We start from the raw sequence: 19,158 nt of genomic DNA, 5'->3' as shown, positions 1-19,158 counted from the left end.
TGTCATGTGTCTTTAAGGGGTTAAAGGAACACTATTGTCACCAAGACAACTTTAGCATGTGACTTACACAGCCTTCCTAAACACTTCCTGTAAAGAGTCATCTAATGTTTACACTTCTTTTATTGTAAATTCTGTTTAATTTATAGTTTTATCTCCAGCTCTATTAATAACTCTCTAGACCCTGTAGGAGCCTCCTGTGTGAGTTTAAAGTTCAATTTACAGAGCAGGAGATAAAAAAAAACTTTTAAAATAAGTTACATCTGATTGAAAGTGAAACCATTTTTTCATGTTGGCTATGGCTGCATAGCCAACCTGAACAAATGTGGCTACGGTGGCATAAACAGAAACAAAAGTGATTTAACTTCTAAATAGCAGTTAATTGAGCAGTGATATTTCAGAGGCATGATCTATACACTAAAATGGCTTCATTAAGCTAAAGTTGTTTTGGTGACTATAGTGTCCCTTTAAGGACCAAAAAAAGTCCCTACTTTGTCTCTGTATGTCTTTTGACTCTTTCAGTTTGAGTATGTTGTAAAGATTATATCTTTATGAAATACTGCTTTTGCAAGGGAGGGCTAATAGTGCTGCTTTAACCCCTTCGTGACCAGACCGTTTTTCAGTTTTCTTACCGTTAAAGACCAGGGTTGTTCTGCTGTGTTTGTGTTGAGCTGTAATTTTCGTTTTTCTTGCCATTCAATGGTCTTTCTAAAGATACTATTATTTTCAACATATCATATAATTTACTATAAAAAAATTATAATATATGATGAAATTTTCCTTTTTTAAAAACACTTTTTCTAACTTTGACCCCCAAAATCTGTTGCGCATCACCAACTGCCAAAAACACACGTGCTAAATAGTTTCTAAATTTTGTCCTGAGTTTAGAAATACCCAATGTTAACATATTCTTAGCTTTTTTTGAAAAGTTTTAGGGCTATAAGTCCAAGTAGGACATTGCTGTTTCAAAATATATAATTTTTAAAATGTATATAGTAGTGTTACAATGTTACAATAGTGACATTGTAACACTGTTATGTCATAAATCTCTGAATCACACCTCACATGTACAATTTTTTTAAAGTATACAACCCAGGGTATTCAATATGGGTTATGTCTGGTCTTTTTTAGTAGCCACTTAGTCACAAGCATTTATATTTGTTTGTTAAAAATGCAAAAAACTATTATGAACGCTAACTTTGGCCAGTGTTTGTGACTAAGACTGAGCATACCCCATTTGTAATACATCAGGTTGTCTTGTTTTGCAAATGATATGCCATCATGGGGGTAATTCTCATTCATGGGCTACAATACACTCTCAAAGGCAATGTAACCAATCTGGCAAATTTCAATGTAAAAAAAGGGAAAATCACGCCGTGTATTTGACCCTGTAATGTTCAAAAACACTATAAAACCTGTACATGGGGGGTACTGTTCTACTCGGGGGACTTAACTGAACACAAACATTAGTGTTTCAATCATTAAAATGTATCAAGACAATATCATTGTTATGATTATTAGATTCCAGATCCCCAAAATTAGGATCCTCCTGAAACTATGTAATCTTACCAATCTCTTCATCTAGACTTGCGTCCGTTTGATTAAGTTTATCTTGTTCAAATTTGCAAATTATTTTCATAAACCTCACTGTGTACGTGCAGGATAAGTGATCAACGTGAAAATAAAGAATAAATCTAAAAAGACTGCTAGATTTGTACCATAGAAACCAGTAGTGCCTTTAGTGGGCTCCCCCTGCTACATCTTGTAAGTGCATTTGAATTCAATAAATCTTGAGGTTGTAGATGATGACATTGTCGATACATAATGAGTGGAATGGAGAGAACACCTCTCAGAAATCTTGAGCCCAGTACACCAGACCTTGCCTCTGGCACCATCCTGTCTGTTGACGTGAGGGAAACAGTGTCTTGGTCCGACCGCATTTTTTTCAGGTCCCTCAATCAACCAAGATCTGAAACAGTGGTTCTGCCAATCATTCCGTACTGGCCACACACATGCCAGTTTTCGGCCTTGGTGGAAATGACTTTCAAGTTTGGGGATCTTCCGATCTCAAACACTTTTGGAAGACAGGATATCCTGCTGGAAGTGTTGAATAGGTTCTTATTGACGGTAAATCTGCATGGTGGATCCTTCATCTCCTGAGTCTTCATGAGTCAGATTCCACTGGTTGTGTATAATCTTCTAGTCGTTCCGCCTCTAACTTTTACATGAGGATTTGGGTAGAGTTTCTACATTGGTAAGGAATGTCGTTGTCTTCTAGTTCGTTTGTCCTGTTGGTTCAAATTTACACTTCCTGCAGGAGATTTCCACAGGTTGGGCGTTTCCACGTTAAGACCAAATTGTATTCACTGAGTTCTTTTTGAGAAAGGATTGGACTTCGTATATACTGGTTAGAAGTTACTTTAAAGCAATGGACTTCTTAGGCCACCCAAGAAGTTCTATTTCCCTCCTGGGATCTTTCTTCAGTCTGTCAGGTCCCCTTTTTCTTTGACGGTTCCTTTTAATATGCTAAAGCTTAACCAGCATTCGTAGTGGCCATTACCTCTTCCAAGAGAGTAAGCGAGCTTCAAGATATATCTTCTTCAGTGGAATTTCTTATTTAATCAGGGGGAAAGCTGTGTTTCATCCTAAAACTTAAATTCTTCTAGAGTTATCTTTTAGAGCCGTTAATCAGCTCATTCTTCTGTAATTATGCCACCTCCCCGCTGGAACTAGATGGCATAGTCTAGAGTTTTAAAAAGGGCATTTTAGATGTACCTATCAATATTAGCCACATTCAGAAGATCAGATCACCTGTTGAATCTTCTAGGAGAGTTTAAGGGGAATGAAGCCTCTCGTAATAATATTTCTTGTTTTTTTCATCAATCATAATAGCCTATGCTTCAGTAGTTTTGATTAGCCAGCATCTTTCTCAGCGCATTCCACAAAGACAATGGCCACTTTGTGGGCAGAGAAAGCTCTTGCTTCACCCAAAGTAATCAGCATGGCTGCTTCTTGGTCCGCTTGCATTATCATTTCTATGCGGATGACACGCAAATCTACCTGTCCTCTCCTGATCTCTCCCCGTCCCTCTTGACTAGTGTCTCTGACTGCCTCTTTGCTGTTTCTAACTGGATGGCTGCTCACTTCCTTAAACTAAACTTGACCAAAACTGAAATTCTGGTCTTTCCTCCCTCAAGTGTTGTTACTCCTGTGTCTGTCTCCCTCCAGGTCAACGGTGCTACCATCAGCCCCACCACGCAGGCTCGCTGCCTAGGTGTTTTCTTTGACTCCGACCTCTCCTTCAAGCCTCATGTTCAATCTATCGCCAAATCCTGTCATTTCCATCTTAAAAACATTGCGCGAATCCGCCCCCTACTTAACGCCAGATGTGACTACGGTGTTGGTCCATTCCACTGTCCTTTCTCGCCTTGACTACTGTAATCCGCTTCTCAGTGGTCTTACGTGCTTCCAACTTCCGCCGTTACAGTCCATAATGAATGCGGCGGCGAGGCTCATCTTCCTGTCCGCCCGAACCTCCCATGCCTCACCCTTCTGTCAGTCCCTACATTGGCTTCCTATAAAATATAGAGCTCAGTTTAAAATTATGGTTCTTGCTTTCAAATCTCTACATAATGCGGCTCCCACCTATCTATCCTCCCTTATACACAAGTATGTCCCGTCTAGGCCCTTACGATCTGCTGAAGACTTACGTCTATCTTCTGTCCGTACTCCCACCTCTGATGCTCGCCTTCAAGATTTCTCGAGGGCTGCACCGTTCCTGTGGAACTCGCTTCCCTCCTCCGTTAGATGCTCACCCAGTCTCCACTCCTTCAAAAAATCGTTAAAAACCCACTTCTTCATAAAAGCGTATCAATTAAACTGTTAATAGCTCCCAACTGATTCCTCTTCTGCAACTGTCACTAGTCTAATACTATCCTTACCTTTTTATGTCATTTTACCCCACTCCCTCTAGCATGTAAGCTCATTGAGCAGGGCCCTCAACCCCTCTGTTCCTGTGTGTCCAACTTTTCTGGTTACAACTACATGTCTGTTCGTCCACCCATTGTAAAGCGCTGGGGAATTTGACGGCGCTCTATAAAGATCATAATAATAATAATATTAAGAAAAAAGAGAATTTACGGTGAGTAAAAATGTCTGTTTTTTACATTTTTAGTTTATTTTTATTTCATTATTATTATATTTTATTATTATATATATATTTCCGTCAAGGACCCCTTCCTAGCTTGAACAGGGGACAAACCGCAGCACTTCTGCACATAGTCGCCGTGGCTTGACTGGGGTTCTGGAGCCGAATGGGGGATTCACTCTAGACACCCACAGGCACTGGACGACAGTCTTGAAAGCTATAGTTCTTACAAGGACTTTCCATGTTGAATTCTCCACACTGGAACAGTGATTAAAGAATAGCCCTTTCCTCTCCCAGTAACCAGATGAGACACAGTTCTGGGAGTACAAGCTGGAATACCTTTATTGGATTACATTGGCTCTCAGGTCCAGGACACTCCCAAACAAAATAGGTCAATCCCTCTCCTATACCTGGGAGATAATTGAGTCAAGCACTATATTAAACTCAATTCTCTCCAAGCACAAAAAACACACATTTCCCAAACACCCCAAAAGTATCTTAAAAATACATCCATAAGTTATAGCCCCGCTCTGGGTGACCAACATATCTAAAAATTACCCAGATCAGTTCAGGGGTTCAGGAATTTCCTGGAAGTCATAATTTTGGCTGTCCACACACATGGTCCCATGCCCAAAACAGTTCCATAAAATTGTGGCTAAGTGCCGCTGGGGGACTGACCGGGAACCGTGAAGTTTTCATGCCGAAAATAGTTTCAGGGCATTCACGGCTAAGTCCCCCTCAAGTCTATTCGCGGTTTTGGTCCATGTGAACGGCCGCCAGCCAGCTAGAGTTCGGTTCTATGGAAAGTGCAGAACAAGGGGGAATTAAATACGGGTCTTACAGTCACTGACTTGGCCCATAGTCTTTTGGCAGGAGGCTGGCAAGCAGGCCCCTCCAAAAGCCCGTGGCGAGGTACTGTTCGTCTCAATATGTGTGCGTGTGTGTATGTATGTGTGTGTGTATATGTATGTATGTATATATATATATATATATATATATATATATATATATATATATATATATACACACACTAATTCTACGGCTTTATGCCTTGAACACAAATAAATAAAAATATATATATATATATATTTTTTTTATTTATTTATTTGTGTTCAAGGCATAAAGCCGTAGAATTAGTAACTTAAAACAAACAGGACATGAAAAGTCAGTTGTGGTGTGCTGTAACTGACGACGCAGTAGGCCTGAAATAAAAGAGGGCAAAAAGATGTAACCAGTTTATTCAGCCTACAATACAGTATAAGATTATCACACAATCATATTCTTGAATGCTAGGCGTACTTCTTGAACTGGCTGGGGAATGTATCGTGTATACGCTGTGGACTTCCAGCGGCCCATAATTTTAATGATGTGTGCTGGGATATTCTTTTTTGAAGCGGTAGTAGCTGCTCCTATTCGAAATGAATGACCAGAATATTTGGCCGGGTTTAGCCCCAAGCGTATTAACAATGTTCTTACGTAAAGCATGAACTTACTGATCGTCAGCGTCTTACCGTATATTGCCAGTAGTGGTTGATGTGGAGTCATTGGGATGGATGAAAGGTACTGGTCGAAGACTACCACAGGACACCATTTATTGTTAGTAGGGTAGTAGGGAATAGTGACCGTCTGTCCCTTCATACTGGTTTTCGAATGGTGTAGGAACAGTGAATAGTGGTCGTATGTTTTAACTAGGTTAGCTCTTGTGAGGAAGTTTGGGGTGTTATAATTAGTAGTGGTAAACTCTTTGGGCCGAAGGAACCCATAGAATGCCAAGTAGATGGCTGTTTTAATGACCTGGTTTGTGCGAGTCTCAAACGGTGAAGTGTCTAAAAGATTCGACAGTGACTGAAATAGAATATCGTGTATAGGTAATATGGAAGGTGTAGGTGCCGGGGTGGAGTCCTTGATACCTTTCAATACAGACTTTACTTGATAAGAGGACAGGAAACGTTGTTTATCAGGCCATGTGGTGTTGAATACCCGTGATGTATAATTTAATGGTGTTGAAGGATAGTTTTAAGTGAAGATGGCAAAAAGAAATAAACGCAATCATAGTGCTCATGGCAAATTTGTCAGAAATTTTGTGTTCCATCACAAATTTATTAAACATATGAAAAGCCCTGTCATAAACCTTTCTAGTTTTTACAGAAAGCCCTAATTGTGAGAGATGATATCCGTGAGCGAGTAATCTGTTTAGTCCAATATCATCTCCTGCCACTGTGGTACTGGAGTGGGTATAAGGCCGCTGTGGGAAGGGCCGCCCGGAACTCCTGAAAACGAGATCGGGATAAATGGTCAGCGGCAACATTGAGAATCCCAGGAACATGTATGCAATTCAGGAAAAAACTGTATTTCGCTGCTTGCCATGTGAGATTCCAAACAAACCGCATGATGGCCAGGGAAGCGGAACGTCCCTTGTTAACAATATGGCATGTTGTCAGAGAAGCACCGCACCGACTTCCCTGACCAGACAGCTCCCCATTTACCGCTGCTGCCACAATCGGATAAAGTTCAAATAAAGCAGATGTGTCCTTGAACTCTGGTATCTCAGCAATTTCCTTTGGCCAGTTGCCCCACATCCATTCATTGCCAAAGATAGCGGCAAAACCGGAAGTGGCCGCAGCATCTGTCCAAATAGAAACAGACTCATCCGATAATACTGGTATGAATAAGCTCTTCCCGTTCCAGTGTCGTAAAAACTCCCTCCACATGCGTAAGTCAGCGGTGGCATGCACATCTAACATTAAACGGGAGGAGGCGGTCTGAAAACGAGGAAATAAACTGAGTAGTCGGGATATAAAAGCCCGCCCTTGAGGAATAATTTTCATGGCAAAATTAAGAGAACCCAACAGGGATTGCAACTGCTTTTTGCTGCAGGGCTGTTCGGTTAAGTAAAAGTCAAAATCTTTTCCCTGGGGAGACTAGCCTGCATGTGTACAGAATCCAGCACAACCCCCAGGAAGTTGATGACCTTCAGTCTTAGTAGGCGAAATCGGGACCCCTAGTTGTGTAAAAAGCCGTGTTGTGGCCTGGAGGCTACTGGGAGGTAAGAGGTTGCTTTCTATGGAAAGAAAGTCATCCAGATAATGAATAATGGTGGGGCATCTAAAGGTGTTATATAACTCTTGCCATTTAACATAAAATAATATAACTCTTGCCATTTAACACAATGTAAATGCCACAGCGATGGATGAATAGGGAGTAGTTTAAATGCATTCACTATGTCCGTCTTACTAAGCCAAGCGCCTATTCCTGCTGAAAGGATGGCCGTGATGGCATTATCTATAGTTGCGTATTGCAGCGAAAACTCTTCTGACGGAATAAGTGAGTTAAGACTTGGTGTAGCTGATGCATGGGGAGCAGAGAGGTCAAGAATCAACCTTTGCTTGTTTGAGGATTTACCAGTGACCAGACCTATGGGGTTAGTTCTCCATACAGCAAAAGGTGGGGAGTCAAAAAGGCCAATTACAAAACCTTGGTCAATCTCTTTCTGTATTAGTCGGTCAATAGCGGCAGGATCTGCCATGGCTGTTTGCAAGTTCTTGCATTCTAAGACCCCAGTAGGCATGTGGATAATACCCGTGGGAAAACCTGCCGTGAAACCTGACACCAAAAATTCCACTAAGTGTTGGGATGGGTAATCACATAATAACTTTCTCAGCAGTGAGACCTCAATAGACGATAAATACTGCTTGGGGTATACTTTATTTGGGCACATTGCTTTAGAGTGAGCCTGGAAACATAAGGAACAAACATGAAGCAGCCTACATGCACTGAACCCGCAAGTGCCTGTATTAAAATGGTTGCAAACTTGCGACTTTCCCAGAAAAGTTATATCACGGCCCAGTTTATCTTTAAGGACCTTGGCTGGTCTCCCAGTCGGTGTCATATTGGGAGGGGGTAGAAAGTATTTACCTCTGGGGTATTGGGACATAGATTTGCCGTGTGTGAATTGGAAGCACCGTACTTGTGCCCCAAATCCACCAGCTTGTGTAGGTACAGATCCAATTCCTCCCTCCTATGGGGATGCACTGAGCAAACTACATCCCTGTAGGTCCCAAACGCCAGGACAAATTCAGGGATAGACGGCTTACGATTTAGTCTGGGGTCCCTAGATTTAAGTGCCACGGATATATCACCATAAGCATACGTCTTATTTTCCAGGACATCTTGGGAGGCGATGAGTACTGATACCAAATTAACCTCCTACCCCTCCAAGATGTCCTTTCGCAAATTAGCAGGCACCAAGTGTGCTGGGTTAATAATATGCGGGTCTTTAGTACCCGTTGGAACATTACCAGGAGAAGGGCTGGGGACAACCGCCATGTCACTATTCCCCAAAGCCTTTTGCGACTGCTGTCGGGTCTCCGTGTCCATTTTATCCAGCTTATCGGTAATACGACCTAAAGAGGTCAAGACCGAGGATAAAATTGCGTGCAGATCAGAAGACTGACCGCTACTGGACCCTTCATCAGCCCCGGTATTATCAGTTTGAGTGTTTAAAAGTCTATACAATTCGGCTTTCCTAGCCAAGCTGGGAATGGGATATTTATTTTCCGTGATTCGGCGGTGATCCGCGGCACAGTCCAGGAGCGGAGAGATGAAGGGCTTGCGTTGTCGCCTCCTTGAGATGGAGTGACTGATCTAGCAAGTGTGCCAGGGATAGACAGGTCTTCCCCGCCTTCTGGTAGCTGTGACATGCTATAACATAAATTTAGCAGTTTTACCTAGGGTAAAATTTCACTGGCTGCTTTAACTAGTGCCAAGCGGCGAATAAGACGATAGGTGACAGGTGAGGCCCTGCTAGTTGCCAAGCGGCTGTGAGAGGCTCTACCTATGAATTGGCCCGATTGGGGTACGAGGCCATTGACATTATGGCGGGGAGTTGGCCTCTGTGACAATCAGAAAAAGACCGAATGGGAGTGACAGTTGAGGCCCTCTCTATGCAACCGTGCGAGGCGGCTAACTATGATTTGGCCCGAGGGGATGTCGTACCTCCGATTTGAGGATGGGTGTTGGCCTTGCGGGACCACTAACGTAAGGCGTAAAAGGCCAGGAAGAACGTACCTAGAGGCTTCTATGCTTTAGTGCCAGTGTATAACTATCTTCTGACAATAGTCGGGGACGGGAATCGTGTGGACTTGCGAAAAATGGGACGTACCTGTTGAGCCAAGTATTTAGCCGGATAGGGTAATAAGGTGATCTGTAGGTCCTACAAGATTAAATAGTGAATTGAAAATTAAATTCATTTAATAACTATTTAGTGGTTTATCGAGATGTACCTTAGAGAGAGTTCAAAGAAGGGCTACTAAACTGGTTCATGGATTGCAGGATAAAACTTACCAGGAAAGGTTAAAGGATCTTAACATGTATAGCATGGAGGAAAGACGAGACAGGGGGGATATGATAGAAACATTCAAATACATAAAGGGAATCAACACAGTAAAGGAGGAGACTATATTTAAAAGAAGAAAAACTACCACAACAAGAGGGCATAGTCTTAAATTAGAGGGACAAAGGTTTAAAAATAATATCAGGAAGTATTACTTTACTGAGAGGGTAGTGGATGCATGGAATAGCCTTCCAGCTGAAGTGGTAGAGGTTAACACAGTAAAGGAGTTTAAGCATGCGTGGGATAGGCATAAGGCTATCCTAACTATAAGATAAGGCCAGGGACTAATGAAAGTATTTAGAAAACTGGGCAGACTAGATGGGCCGAATGGTTCTTATCTGCCGTCACATTCTATGTTTCTATCATTTAAATTCCCTCCTGTACCCAAGATACCTACCAGGTAGATTATCCTAAATTGGAGACTGGATCAAAAACCCAAAAAGGTTGCCTGGATGGCCTAGCCTATAAATGTAGAAGTTATACGTAAGACCAATGGCTATGCAAAATCTCAAGTGGCTAGTTTATAACATAAAATTGACAGGTGTAACTGTACGTGTTTTGGGAATTTATGTGCAACATAACAAAAATGCCTCACATTGATTGCTTGCAGTATCTAGAACACGGAATGCAACCTGCCAGACCTGCATGTTATTTATCTGAATTCTGGTGCCGAGGCCAGTCACTAAAGCTGCATCAAATACTAATACTATATATGTAACACAATATGCTTCAAACTAGCACAACATGCAATAACTAGTATGACCACAAGGGGCCGACATAACCCTCCTAAACCCCACAATGAAAGTACTAATGCGTAGTTTAATGAATAAATAACGAGAGTATTGGCCTGCCATATGAATATTACTTTAGCCAGGTATATGTACATAAGATCGCGATCTGATTTGAACGAAATCATGCATAGAAACCGATTGTAAGTTTGCCCAGCGTACGTGCTGTTTCGCCTGCCCAAATACTCAAAATTGTGACGTAACGGAGAAGCTCCGTGTTGTATAGGGGTATCCCAAAATGACGCGGAGCGGCCGCGACCGCCGCACGACGGCAGCCGCGATTTACGGTTAGTTGTGAAAACGGCACCAGTCGCCGGGCGCTTAGCCGGTATGTGGATACACCGAGGGAGACAGGACCACCGTGCGAGTTGAACCGGAGCAGGAGGAACAGGTAAGTGCATCCACTGGATTCCTTGCGAAAAAGGAGATTTGCACGGACCGGAAGTTCGGTTATGCAAATCTCTAGACCTGAGACGGTAGTGAGTGAAGGGCTGGAGCTCCTTAAGAAGGGGGACCAAGCCCCTCCCACAACTTCAGGCCCTGCCTTCCATATATATATATATATATATATATTTTTTTTTTTTTTTTAAAGATGCAGGGAGACCGCCAGTCAGTTCAGGAAGTCCCCCTGCAGGCAGCACTATGGGATGCCTATTGTGGCCATGTGACCGCTCTCTCAGAGCAATCACATGGCCTGCGGGGAACAAATTTGCCAAAGGGGGACTGTCTGGGCTGTCAGACAGTCCACCCAAAATGGGAGGAACGCCGGCGGGGGAACGTCGGCGATCAGGTAAGTAAGAGACTGCGATGACGTGTTTTGTTCGGATATACCTAGTACGTCCTCGGACCAAGCTTCCTATTTGTTTTTCACTTAAGTACTTTTGCTGTGTGAGTTCAAGCACAATTTCCTTCTTTCCACATTATTGCACCAACACTTTTTATTTTATTTTATTTTTTTATTCTTTATTTTGGTTGTGCACGGTAATAACATTCTGTGTCAAATGCACTACATTAGTATCAAAGAATATGTACATCAAATACAGTAAGTGCAGGCACATTTAAAACCTCTATTTTTTGTATTTGTGAAAAGAATTCTATAAGGAACACTTTTTAGACCAGATTGAATAGAGATGCTACGCTAGGATTTTTGGTGAGGGAAGGAGTCGTGTGCTTGATAGTGGGCGTCAAGGGTGTAAGACTCCAGTGATAGTTTTGATTAAAGTGGTGAACGATTATCCTCAGTCCTGAGGGTGGTGTGGGGGGGGGGCTGGTTAGAATCCTTTGATAAGGGCCTGTTGGAATAGTAGGATAAGGCAGTGGAAGTGGATATACGGTAGGGGTACTAGAGGAACCGTGGACCCTGGTAAGGTTTGTTGGCAAGAGTGGAGTAGGTGCTCCTTATTATACAGAGGTTCTGTAGGGGTCTTGTGGATGAAAGCCCGCTGGTGTTGGACAGTATGACTAGGGGTCGTTAGTAGGACATGACACGTAAGGCACTGTCACTTGGCCTGTGGCTAGGGCCCCTTAGGTGACACCCAAGGGAGCCTGAAATAGGAGATTCACCCGTGTTTTGGATCATACAGGAACATAATAGAAAAGAAGGCAGTCAACATTGAATAAATTGGAAACAAAAACTAAATAGCAGGCAAGCAATATGCAGGGTGCTCTAGAGGTCTATCCCAGTAGACCCACAGTGGAAGCTCATGTGGTAGCCGCAGCATAGGTGTCCGTAGAGGGTCTCCAGGGCATGAATGGGGCCAAATTAGCTGTGTCCCAGTTGTGTGATTTCGTCGTTATTGTCCCCAGGATTGCTTCTGCCTCTTTGATATCGTGGACTGGGTAAGAGACGCCGCCGTGTAGGACCAGCAGCGTGTGGAACATTCTCCATCTGTAAGTGATGTCGTGCGTGCGGAGGAGCGATGTGAAGGGTTGCAGCGATTTTCGCTATGCCAGGGTGCTTCCTGATAGATCAGCATAGAAGGTGAGAGGTAAGTTCTCAAAGCTGTAGGGAGATTTCCCACTGAGGGCGCACAAAAAAGTCCCTTGGAGCTCTGACAGGGGCTTTAGCTGGTCTAGAGATTTGAAACATGCCCTCAATTGCCACCGCTTTCGCCTGCCTGTGGGATAGAATTGCTCTCAGGAGACGTCTGATAAAATGCAGTACCGCGTTTGGTACCGTTTCAGCCACCCCTCTAATCTTGAAGTTATTGCTGCATCTGGAATCTTCCACCATTGCAAACTCCTGCTCGAGGATGGTGTGTTGCCTTTGTAGTTTATCTCCTGTTGCAGGTGGGTGATTTTCTTTTTAGCTTTGTGGGAGTCGGCTTCCAGGGTGCCCATGCGGCCTGTCAGGCCTTGTAGGTCTTTACGGACCATGGCTACATCCGCCTGGATTTCCCAGCATGCCAGCAGCTCCTGCATGTCTGCCTTAGTCGACTTAGGCAGTGAGTCCAGTGTGGACGGAGGTAGTGCCGCAGTCGGTGTCGGAGCCTGTGGGGCAAGCAGTTGTAGGTCCTCAGGTCTTAAGGTTTGGTCCTCCTGGAGCTCTCTTCTAGGTAGGAGGCCATCTTAAGTTCTGTGGCGCCATGCGCCTGCCTCCATAAATCACCTATATTCATGCCCAATCTCTGCTTGTCTGCCTTCTGCTTTTTGGTCTTCAGACCCATAACTGTGTTGGCTGCTTGACGATCCAACTGGGATCGGAGAGTTTGCGGTAAGTATTGGGTATATATATGTATATCTTGTCTATAATGTCATACTAAGTGTATTTTTTTTATTAATATATACATATATTAATATATAAAAAAACTAGAGTAAAATTAAATGTTGATATTAATATATATTTATATCAAAATACACTTAGAATGAAATTATAGATATCTATATATCGATGTGTGTGTATATATACATATGCATAATTACATAAATAATTTCATAAATCTACACATAGACTTCAAATATATAAATATGTATTTTTAAATTCTATGTGCATATTTATGTAATATTTTTACCTAATTAAGTAATTTTATTGATTGCAACTCAGGCAGAAAGTCCAGAGAATTTAATTTGCTAGCACTATATGTAACCCTGTAACTTCCCATGACACTCTAAAACCTGTACATGGGGGGTACTGTTTTACTCTGTAGACAAATATTAGGTTTTACTGTTTTGAAACACTATCAGAGTGGTGAAAGTGAAGTTTTTTCATTTTTCATACACAAACGGCACTTTCAATGATATCATTGTTGTGATAAATTTTACTGTTTTGAAACACTGATATATAGTATAAAAGTACCCCCCATGTACAGGTTTTATAGTGTTTTTGGAAGTTACAGGGTTAAATATAAGGCTTGATTTTCTGTTATTTCACATTGAAATTTGCCAGATTGGTCATGTTGCCTTTGAGAGTGTATGGTAGCCCAGGAATGAAAATTACCTCCATGATGGCATACCATTTGCAAAACAAGACAACCCAAGGTATTACAAATGGGGTATGTTCAGTCCTTTTTAGTAGCCACTTAGTCACAAACACTGGCAAAAATTGGCGTTCAAATTTGTTTTTTGCAGTTTTAACAAACAAACAAATATACCTAAATTGTGGGTTTAGCTCTGTAGGGTCAGGAACACATGTTTGTTTTCCTTTAAGTGTTCTTCTCCTGTACAAAACACCATATTCGTTTAAGCTATGTCTTCAGAGTACAGTCTTGCCCCTCATGGTTGCTTTTGCCACTATCCTCTGTGAAGCTACAATGCCATATAATAGATCTATTGGTAAAAACTGAAATGGTCAGAATTTTGATAGAGGTATTTGATGGGCCTGTGTCTGATTTGGGGATATTATAGCTGTTTGACTGTTCAAATAACTGCACAAAGGCTTACCATAGACACTACAGGGTATGTCACATAATATGTTTTGAGCCTTATTGTACATCCATTTTAGCAGCAATTCCTTTCAAACTTTATGGTATTTATTTTTTTATAGACATTGCAAATTAAGCAATTCATTTTGTAAACTTGATGTGTGCTACAGTACTAAAAAAAAACACTTAAGTGTGTTAAGCTATATCTCCTAAATACAGAATGACCCCCTTCGCATACACTTGTCAAGATATTGTGAGCATACAGGACTGAATTTTTTAACTTGCCCAGTCCAGTTTTTTTGTAAAAAAAATAAAAAGTTGAAGATGGATCAATGGTACGTTTTGGGACATTTTAATAGCTGCCATTTAAATTACTCCATAAATGCATACTGTTTACAAGTGGGACATCATAAGAATTTGAATTACATATTTTGAGTTTCTTTGAGCTTGTTAATTTTTTTTACCATTTTTTTTTTCTGTGGTATTAAACAAATTTTACCAAAACAAGTTTAGCTTAATATAGCATTTTTAGTGTACAGATAATGCCCCTGCAATTGGACTGCTCAATTTTTTGCCACTTAGGAGTTTTAAATCACTTTGTTTCTGTTTATGCAGCCCTAGCCACACATTTCCCCCGGCTGTGACTGACACAGCCTGCATGACATATTTTTTTTTTCAATTTTCAATCAACTTTAAAAGTTTGTATCTTCTGCTCTGTAAATTAAACTCTAATTGCATACAGGAGGCTCCTGTAGAGTCTAGCAAGCTATTAAGCAGGAGATAAGAAATTATACATTAAACATAATTTGCAATAAAGGAAGTATAAATATTAGATGACTCTTAACAGGAAGTGTTTAGAAAGGCTGTGTAAGTCACATGCAGGGAGGAGTGTCTAGGGCTGCATAAACAAAGTGATTTAAAGGGACACTCCAGGCACCCAGACCACTTCTGCTCATTGGAGTGGTCTGGGTGCCAACTCCCACTACCCTTAACCCTGCAAGTGTAATTATTGCAGTTTTTCATAAACTGCAATAATTACATTGCAGGGTTAACTCCACCTCTAGTGGCTGTCTACTAGACAGCCACTAGAGGTCACTTCCTGGGTTCTAGCACAGGAAACCTGTGCTAGAGCGTCGCTGGACGTCCTCACGCTGTGTGAGGCCCTCCAGCATCGCTCAAAACCCCATAGGAAAGCATTGAAATGATTTTTCAATGCTTTCCTATGGGGAGACGTAATGCGCATGCGCGGCATTTCCACGCATGCGCATTAGGTCTCCTCGGCCGGTGGGCGAGATCAGTCTCGCCCACCGGCCGACGCAATCACTGGGAGGAGCGTCGCGGAGACGGCGGCGAGGGACATCGCCGCTGTCCCAGGTAAGTGACTGAAGCGAAAAACAGAAAGTGGTCTGTTGCCATGATCTACTAGCGGTTTTTAGTGTGTATACACACACATCACACAGAAAATGTAATGCCATTATACTGTGGTGCTGATCACCTGCTCAGTCGCAGTATTTTTAATGGATTTAAAGGGCTGTATGCATCAGGAATTTAATTCTGTTCACTTAGCACTGCTATTTGTGGTGAGTAAATCCCCATTTAAATGTCTGTATGCAGTGCTTTGGTCAGTGTGGGTTTGCCAATTCTGCCCCTGCTGACTGTGGGGAATCCCCAAGTAACGGATATCTGGAGTTTTCCTGTTATCAGGGAAACTAGGGTATTCCTAGCACTATAGTATCCCTTTAAATACCGCACAATGGAATTATTATTATTATATTATAAGGGAAGGAAAACCATGACGGAATAATTCCATCATTAATACTTAAGGTTAATACTTAAGGTTAAATGGATAATACAGGGCAGAATTTCTCTAGGTTCCCACTTACCTTCTTTGGTCACTTCAAAGTTTCTGTTACATGTACAGGGCTTCTAATAATGTTTTGGACTGCAAAGATGCAAATGATTAACAGGATGAGCTTTCCTGTTGTATAGTCTCCATATAGAGAGCTATCTTTTCTAGGGAGCTTGATTTGAAAATCGGAAGCGTTGCTAAAATGGTACACTCAAATAGAATACTATTTTTAGCAGTCTGCTCTGAAAGACGAAAATGTTGGTACTCTTTGTAAAAGGAAAAAAATAAATAAAAAGTGTGGTTCACCTTTGTAAAGTTATGTTGATATTTGCAAATTAAATTAACAGACATCTCCTTCAATATAGGAAGCTGAAGAAATGCACATCAAGGCTATCCAGATCAAGGAACAACTCCTTGGACAAGAGGACTATGAAGTGGCATTGTCTGTGGGTCATTTAGCATCACTTTATAACTATGATATGAATCAATATGAAAATGCAGAGAAGCTTTATCTCCGATCAATAGCTATCGGTGCGTAAACCTGTGTTTACTTTATTCAGATATGGAGGGTGTTTTTATTATTATTACTACTATTTTATTTAGCATAGTATTTCAGTAGTTTCTGTATTATCAGTGCAGTGAATGGACGTGCTGTAGGTGCCCGAAGAGAGACTCCAAAATGGTTTTTATGTAAAACTGAGGGATGGTGCACAGTTTTATTGTAACCTAACAAGTACAATGAGTACTGCACTGCTTAGTGCCTCTTTTAAGCTTATTAATATCTACCTAGTATTTATAAACCTCCTATAGTTACCTAAAGTTTGTATGCTGTTCGATGACATATACACCTGTATGTAGCTGGATTCACTTTCTTAATTTTTTACTTGCTTTATATGTTCTCAATGAGCTTAACCTTTTTTTATTTTATTTAATTTTTTATCTTTCTTGTTTTGTAGGGAAAAAACTATTTGGTGAAGGATACAGTGGACTAGAGTATGATTACAGGGGCCTCATTAAACTGTATAATTCTGTTGGCAACTATGAAAAAGTATTTGAATATCACAATATACTGGCCAATTGGAATAGGCTACGGGATCGCCAGTTTTCTGTAACGGATGCCCTGGAGGATGTAAATACCAGCCCGCTGTCAACAGAAGAAGTTGTACAATCTTTTCTCATGTCACAGACCAGAGAAGGACAAACCTGTTAAAAAGAAAACTGGTCATCTTTATGCATTGCGTTGCCCAGTGTTCATGGGGAAATTTATACTGTGAAATTGTACAAACAAAGAAGGATAATGGATTAAGGACATGGTCCTCGCCTTTTGGGAATTACGCTAGAGAAGACACAGCTTTCTGCTTGTTGGAAGATCTTTTACAGATTGATCAGATGATACTCCACCTTTTCTACTTCAAGCAAATGGATACAGAACCATTGTGTCAATTGTTTGCAGCTCCTACAGGAAGATGCAAATAAAACAATTTAAAGAGTTTATAAGAGTTTCGCTACCTGATTTTCTTTTATTTATCCCAGTTTCATTTTCACAAGATGTTTTCACATTAGTATACTGATTGTGCACTCCTTTTATTCGATGTTATTGGCAGTGAATATAACAAAACACTTTGCAATCTCTGTGTATTCTGTAGTTGTTCCCTGCTCACTTCTGCTTTTGAAGAATACCTGTAAAGAGTTTAGAGATTGCCTATGCACAGGTAGAACTTCACTTTGCCTCCCGGCTATTTGAATCACTTTTATTGCATCTGCAGCATGCTATGTAAATTAGCTGCTTGTACCCATGTTATTTCAGCAACCTTTTTAGGTTTGTTGAATGGGGAGGACTTAATTGCGCAATTTAGTGTATTGCCGACCAGTGTCCAATATGACACACTCCGCCAATGCCTCCTCCCCTTAACAAGCTAATGACCCTACCATTCTGTATCCAGCAATAAATCTAACATTGTATTTCTCAGTGTTGGTTTGAGGTTTTGAAAGCAACAACACACGCTTTTCATAGGAAAGTATTCTTAAAATAGATTCATAACCATCAATTAATGGTTTGGGGTATAGCAACGTTTATTAAAGGTTATATTAAGTAGATATGAGTAGACTGGGAAGTTCTCTAACCTAAATTGTATGTATAAATTACTGTGTAGAGATGAAAAGTGCTAGCCATTTGGGATATGTGGAATACCATCTGCTGTATCCAGAATCTATATCCTGAAGCATTGTATTACACAATGTATTGAAACTGCTATTTTGACTTTGTGTTGCTTTCCAAATCATTTTTTTTTTCTCTAACAGATTTATATATTTACTCAAATAAGCATGTTACAAGCCAAAACATTGGACAGCAAACACGATGAGAACAATTCAAACCTGCTTTATTTGTAGTATAAATATCTCCACTATTATTATTGTTTTGATTTGTTTATTTTAAATTCCCAATTGTATATTCCATCCCTTATAATTACATCTATATGTTTACATTATTTTTTTTCTTCCCAGAAATATATATATTCCACACACGATGCCTAAATTTGTAATATAGAACTAGAAGTCCCTTTTATTAAATTATGTATTATACATAGTTTGAATAAGTTTGCAGGTCAGTAAATGATGTGCACATGCTGTATGTGTCTCAACAAATAAAATTTGTGTAAAAAAGGGCACAAGACAAAAAAATATATCTAAATGTGAGGACATGTATGGCTGTGTCTAAAGTTCAGGTATCCCACAAGAACCTTGGCTTGTTGGTTGAGTGAAGCATTATTTTTCCTGCAATGTAGAGTAAAAGGGTTGGCTTATATAAGCAATCTGTTGTGGTTTTTTATTTTATTTTTGGGGGGGGGGGGGGGGGGTTGCTTAGGTTTCTGTTTTTTGTTGGGTTTTTTTTTTAAGCAGGTTAACTAAAACCTTCATACTGCTGTAGACACACCTGTTTTTACTTTTTTTTTTGCTAAGCATGCAAAGTAAAGACACTCTACAATATTAAATGTTTCATTTTTGTTCAATACTGGCATAAAAAAACCTTATATTAATTATTTGTTCTCTTCACAGAACATATTGAAGTATTCTGATGCCTTTTAAGCTTCTTGAACAATGGCTAACTACTACTACCCATATCC

General features: G+C 40.8%; 1 protein-coding gene across 3 annotated transcripts in view; it reads left to right on the top strand.

Annotated features, from left to right (window-relative positions):
* Window positions 1-18,856, top strand: part of APPBP2 (amyloid beta precursor protein binding protein 2) — a 68,366-nt gene extending 49,510 nt beyond the window's left edge. Inside the window, exons 12-13 of one of the 3 annotated variants that reach the window (XM_063455087.1) lie at window positions 16,399-16,564; window positions 16,990-18,856. In XM_063455087.1, the coding sequence (XP_063311157.1) occupies window positions 16,399-16,564; window positions 16,990-17,243 (420 nt within the window). In that variant the 3' untranslated portion in view covers window positions 17,244-18,856. Of the gene's footprint in view, window positions 1-16,398; window positions 16,575-16,989 lie in introns of all 3 variants that reach the window. The other 2 variants (XM_063455105.1, XM_063455096.1) reach the window with 2 other exon arrangements.
* The last annotated feature ends 302 nt before the right edge of the window (window positions 18,857-19,158 follow it).

This window comes from Pelobates fuscus, chromosome 1 (genome assembly GCF_036172605.1).
Source record: "Pelobates fuscus isolate aPelFus1 chromosome 1, aPelFus1.pri, whole genome shotgun sequence".
NCBI lineage: Eukaryota > Metazoa > Chordata > Amphibia > Anura > Pelobatidae > Pelobates > Pelobates fuscus.
Note: the sequence above shows the minus strand (reverse complement) of the source record. Positions and strands in the feature narration are given on the sequence as shown.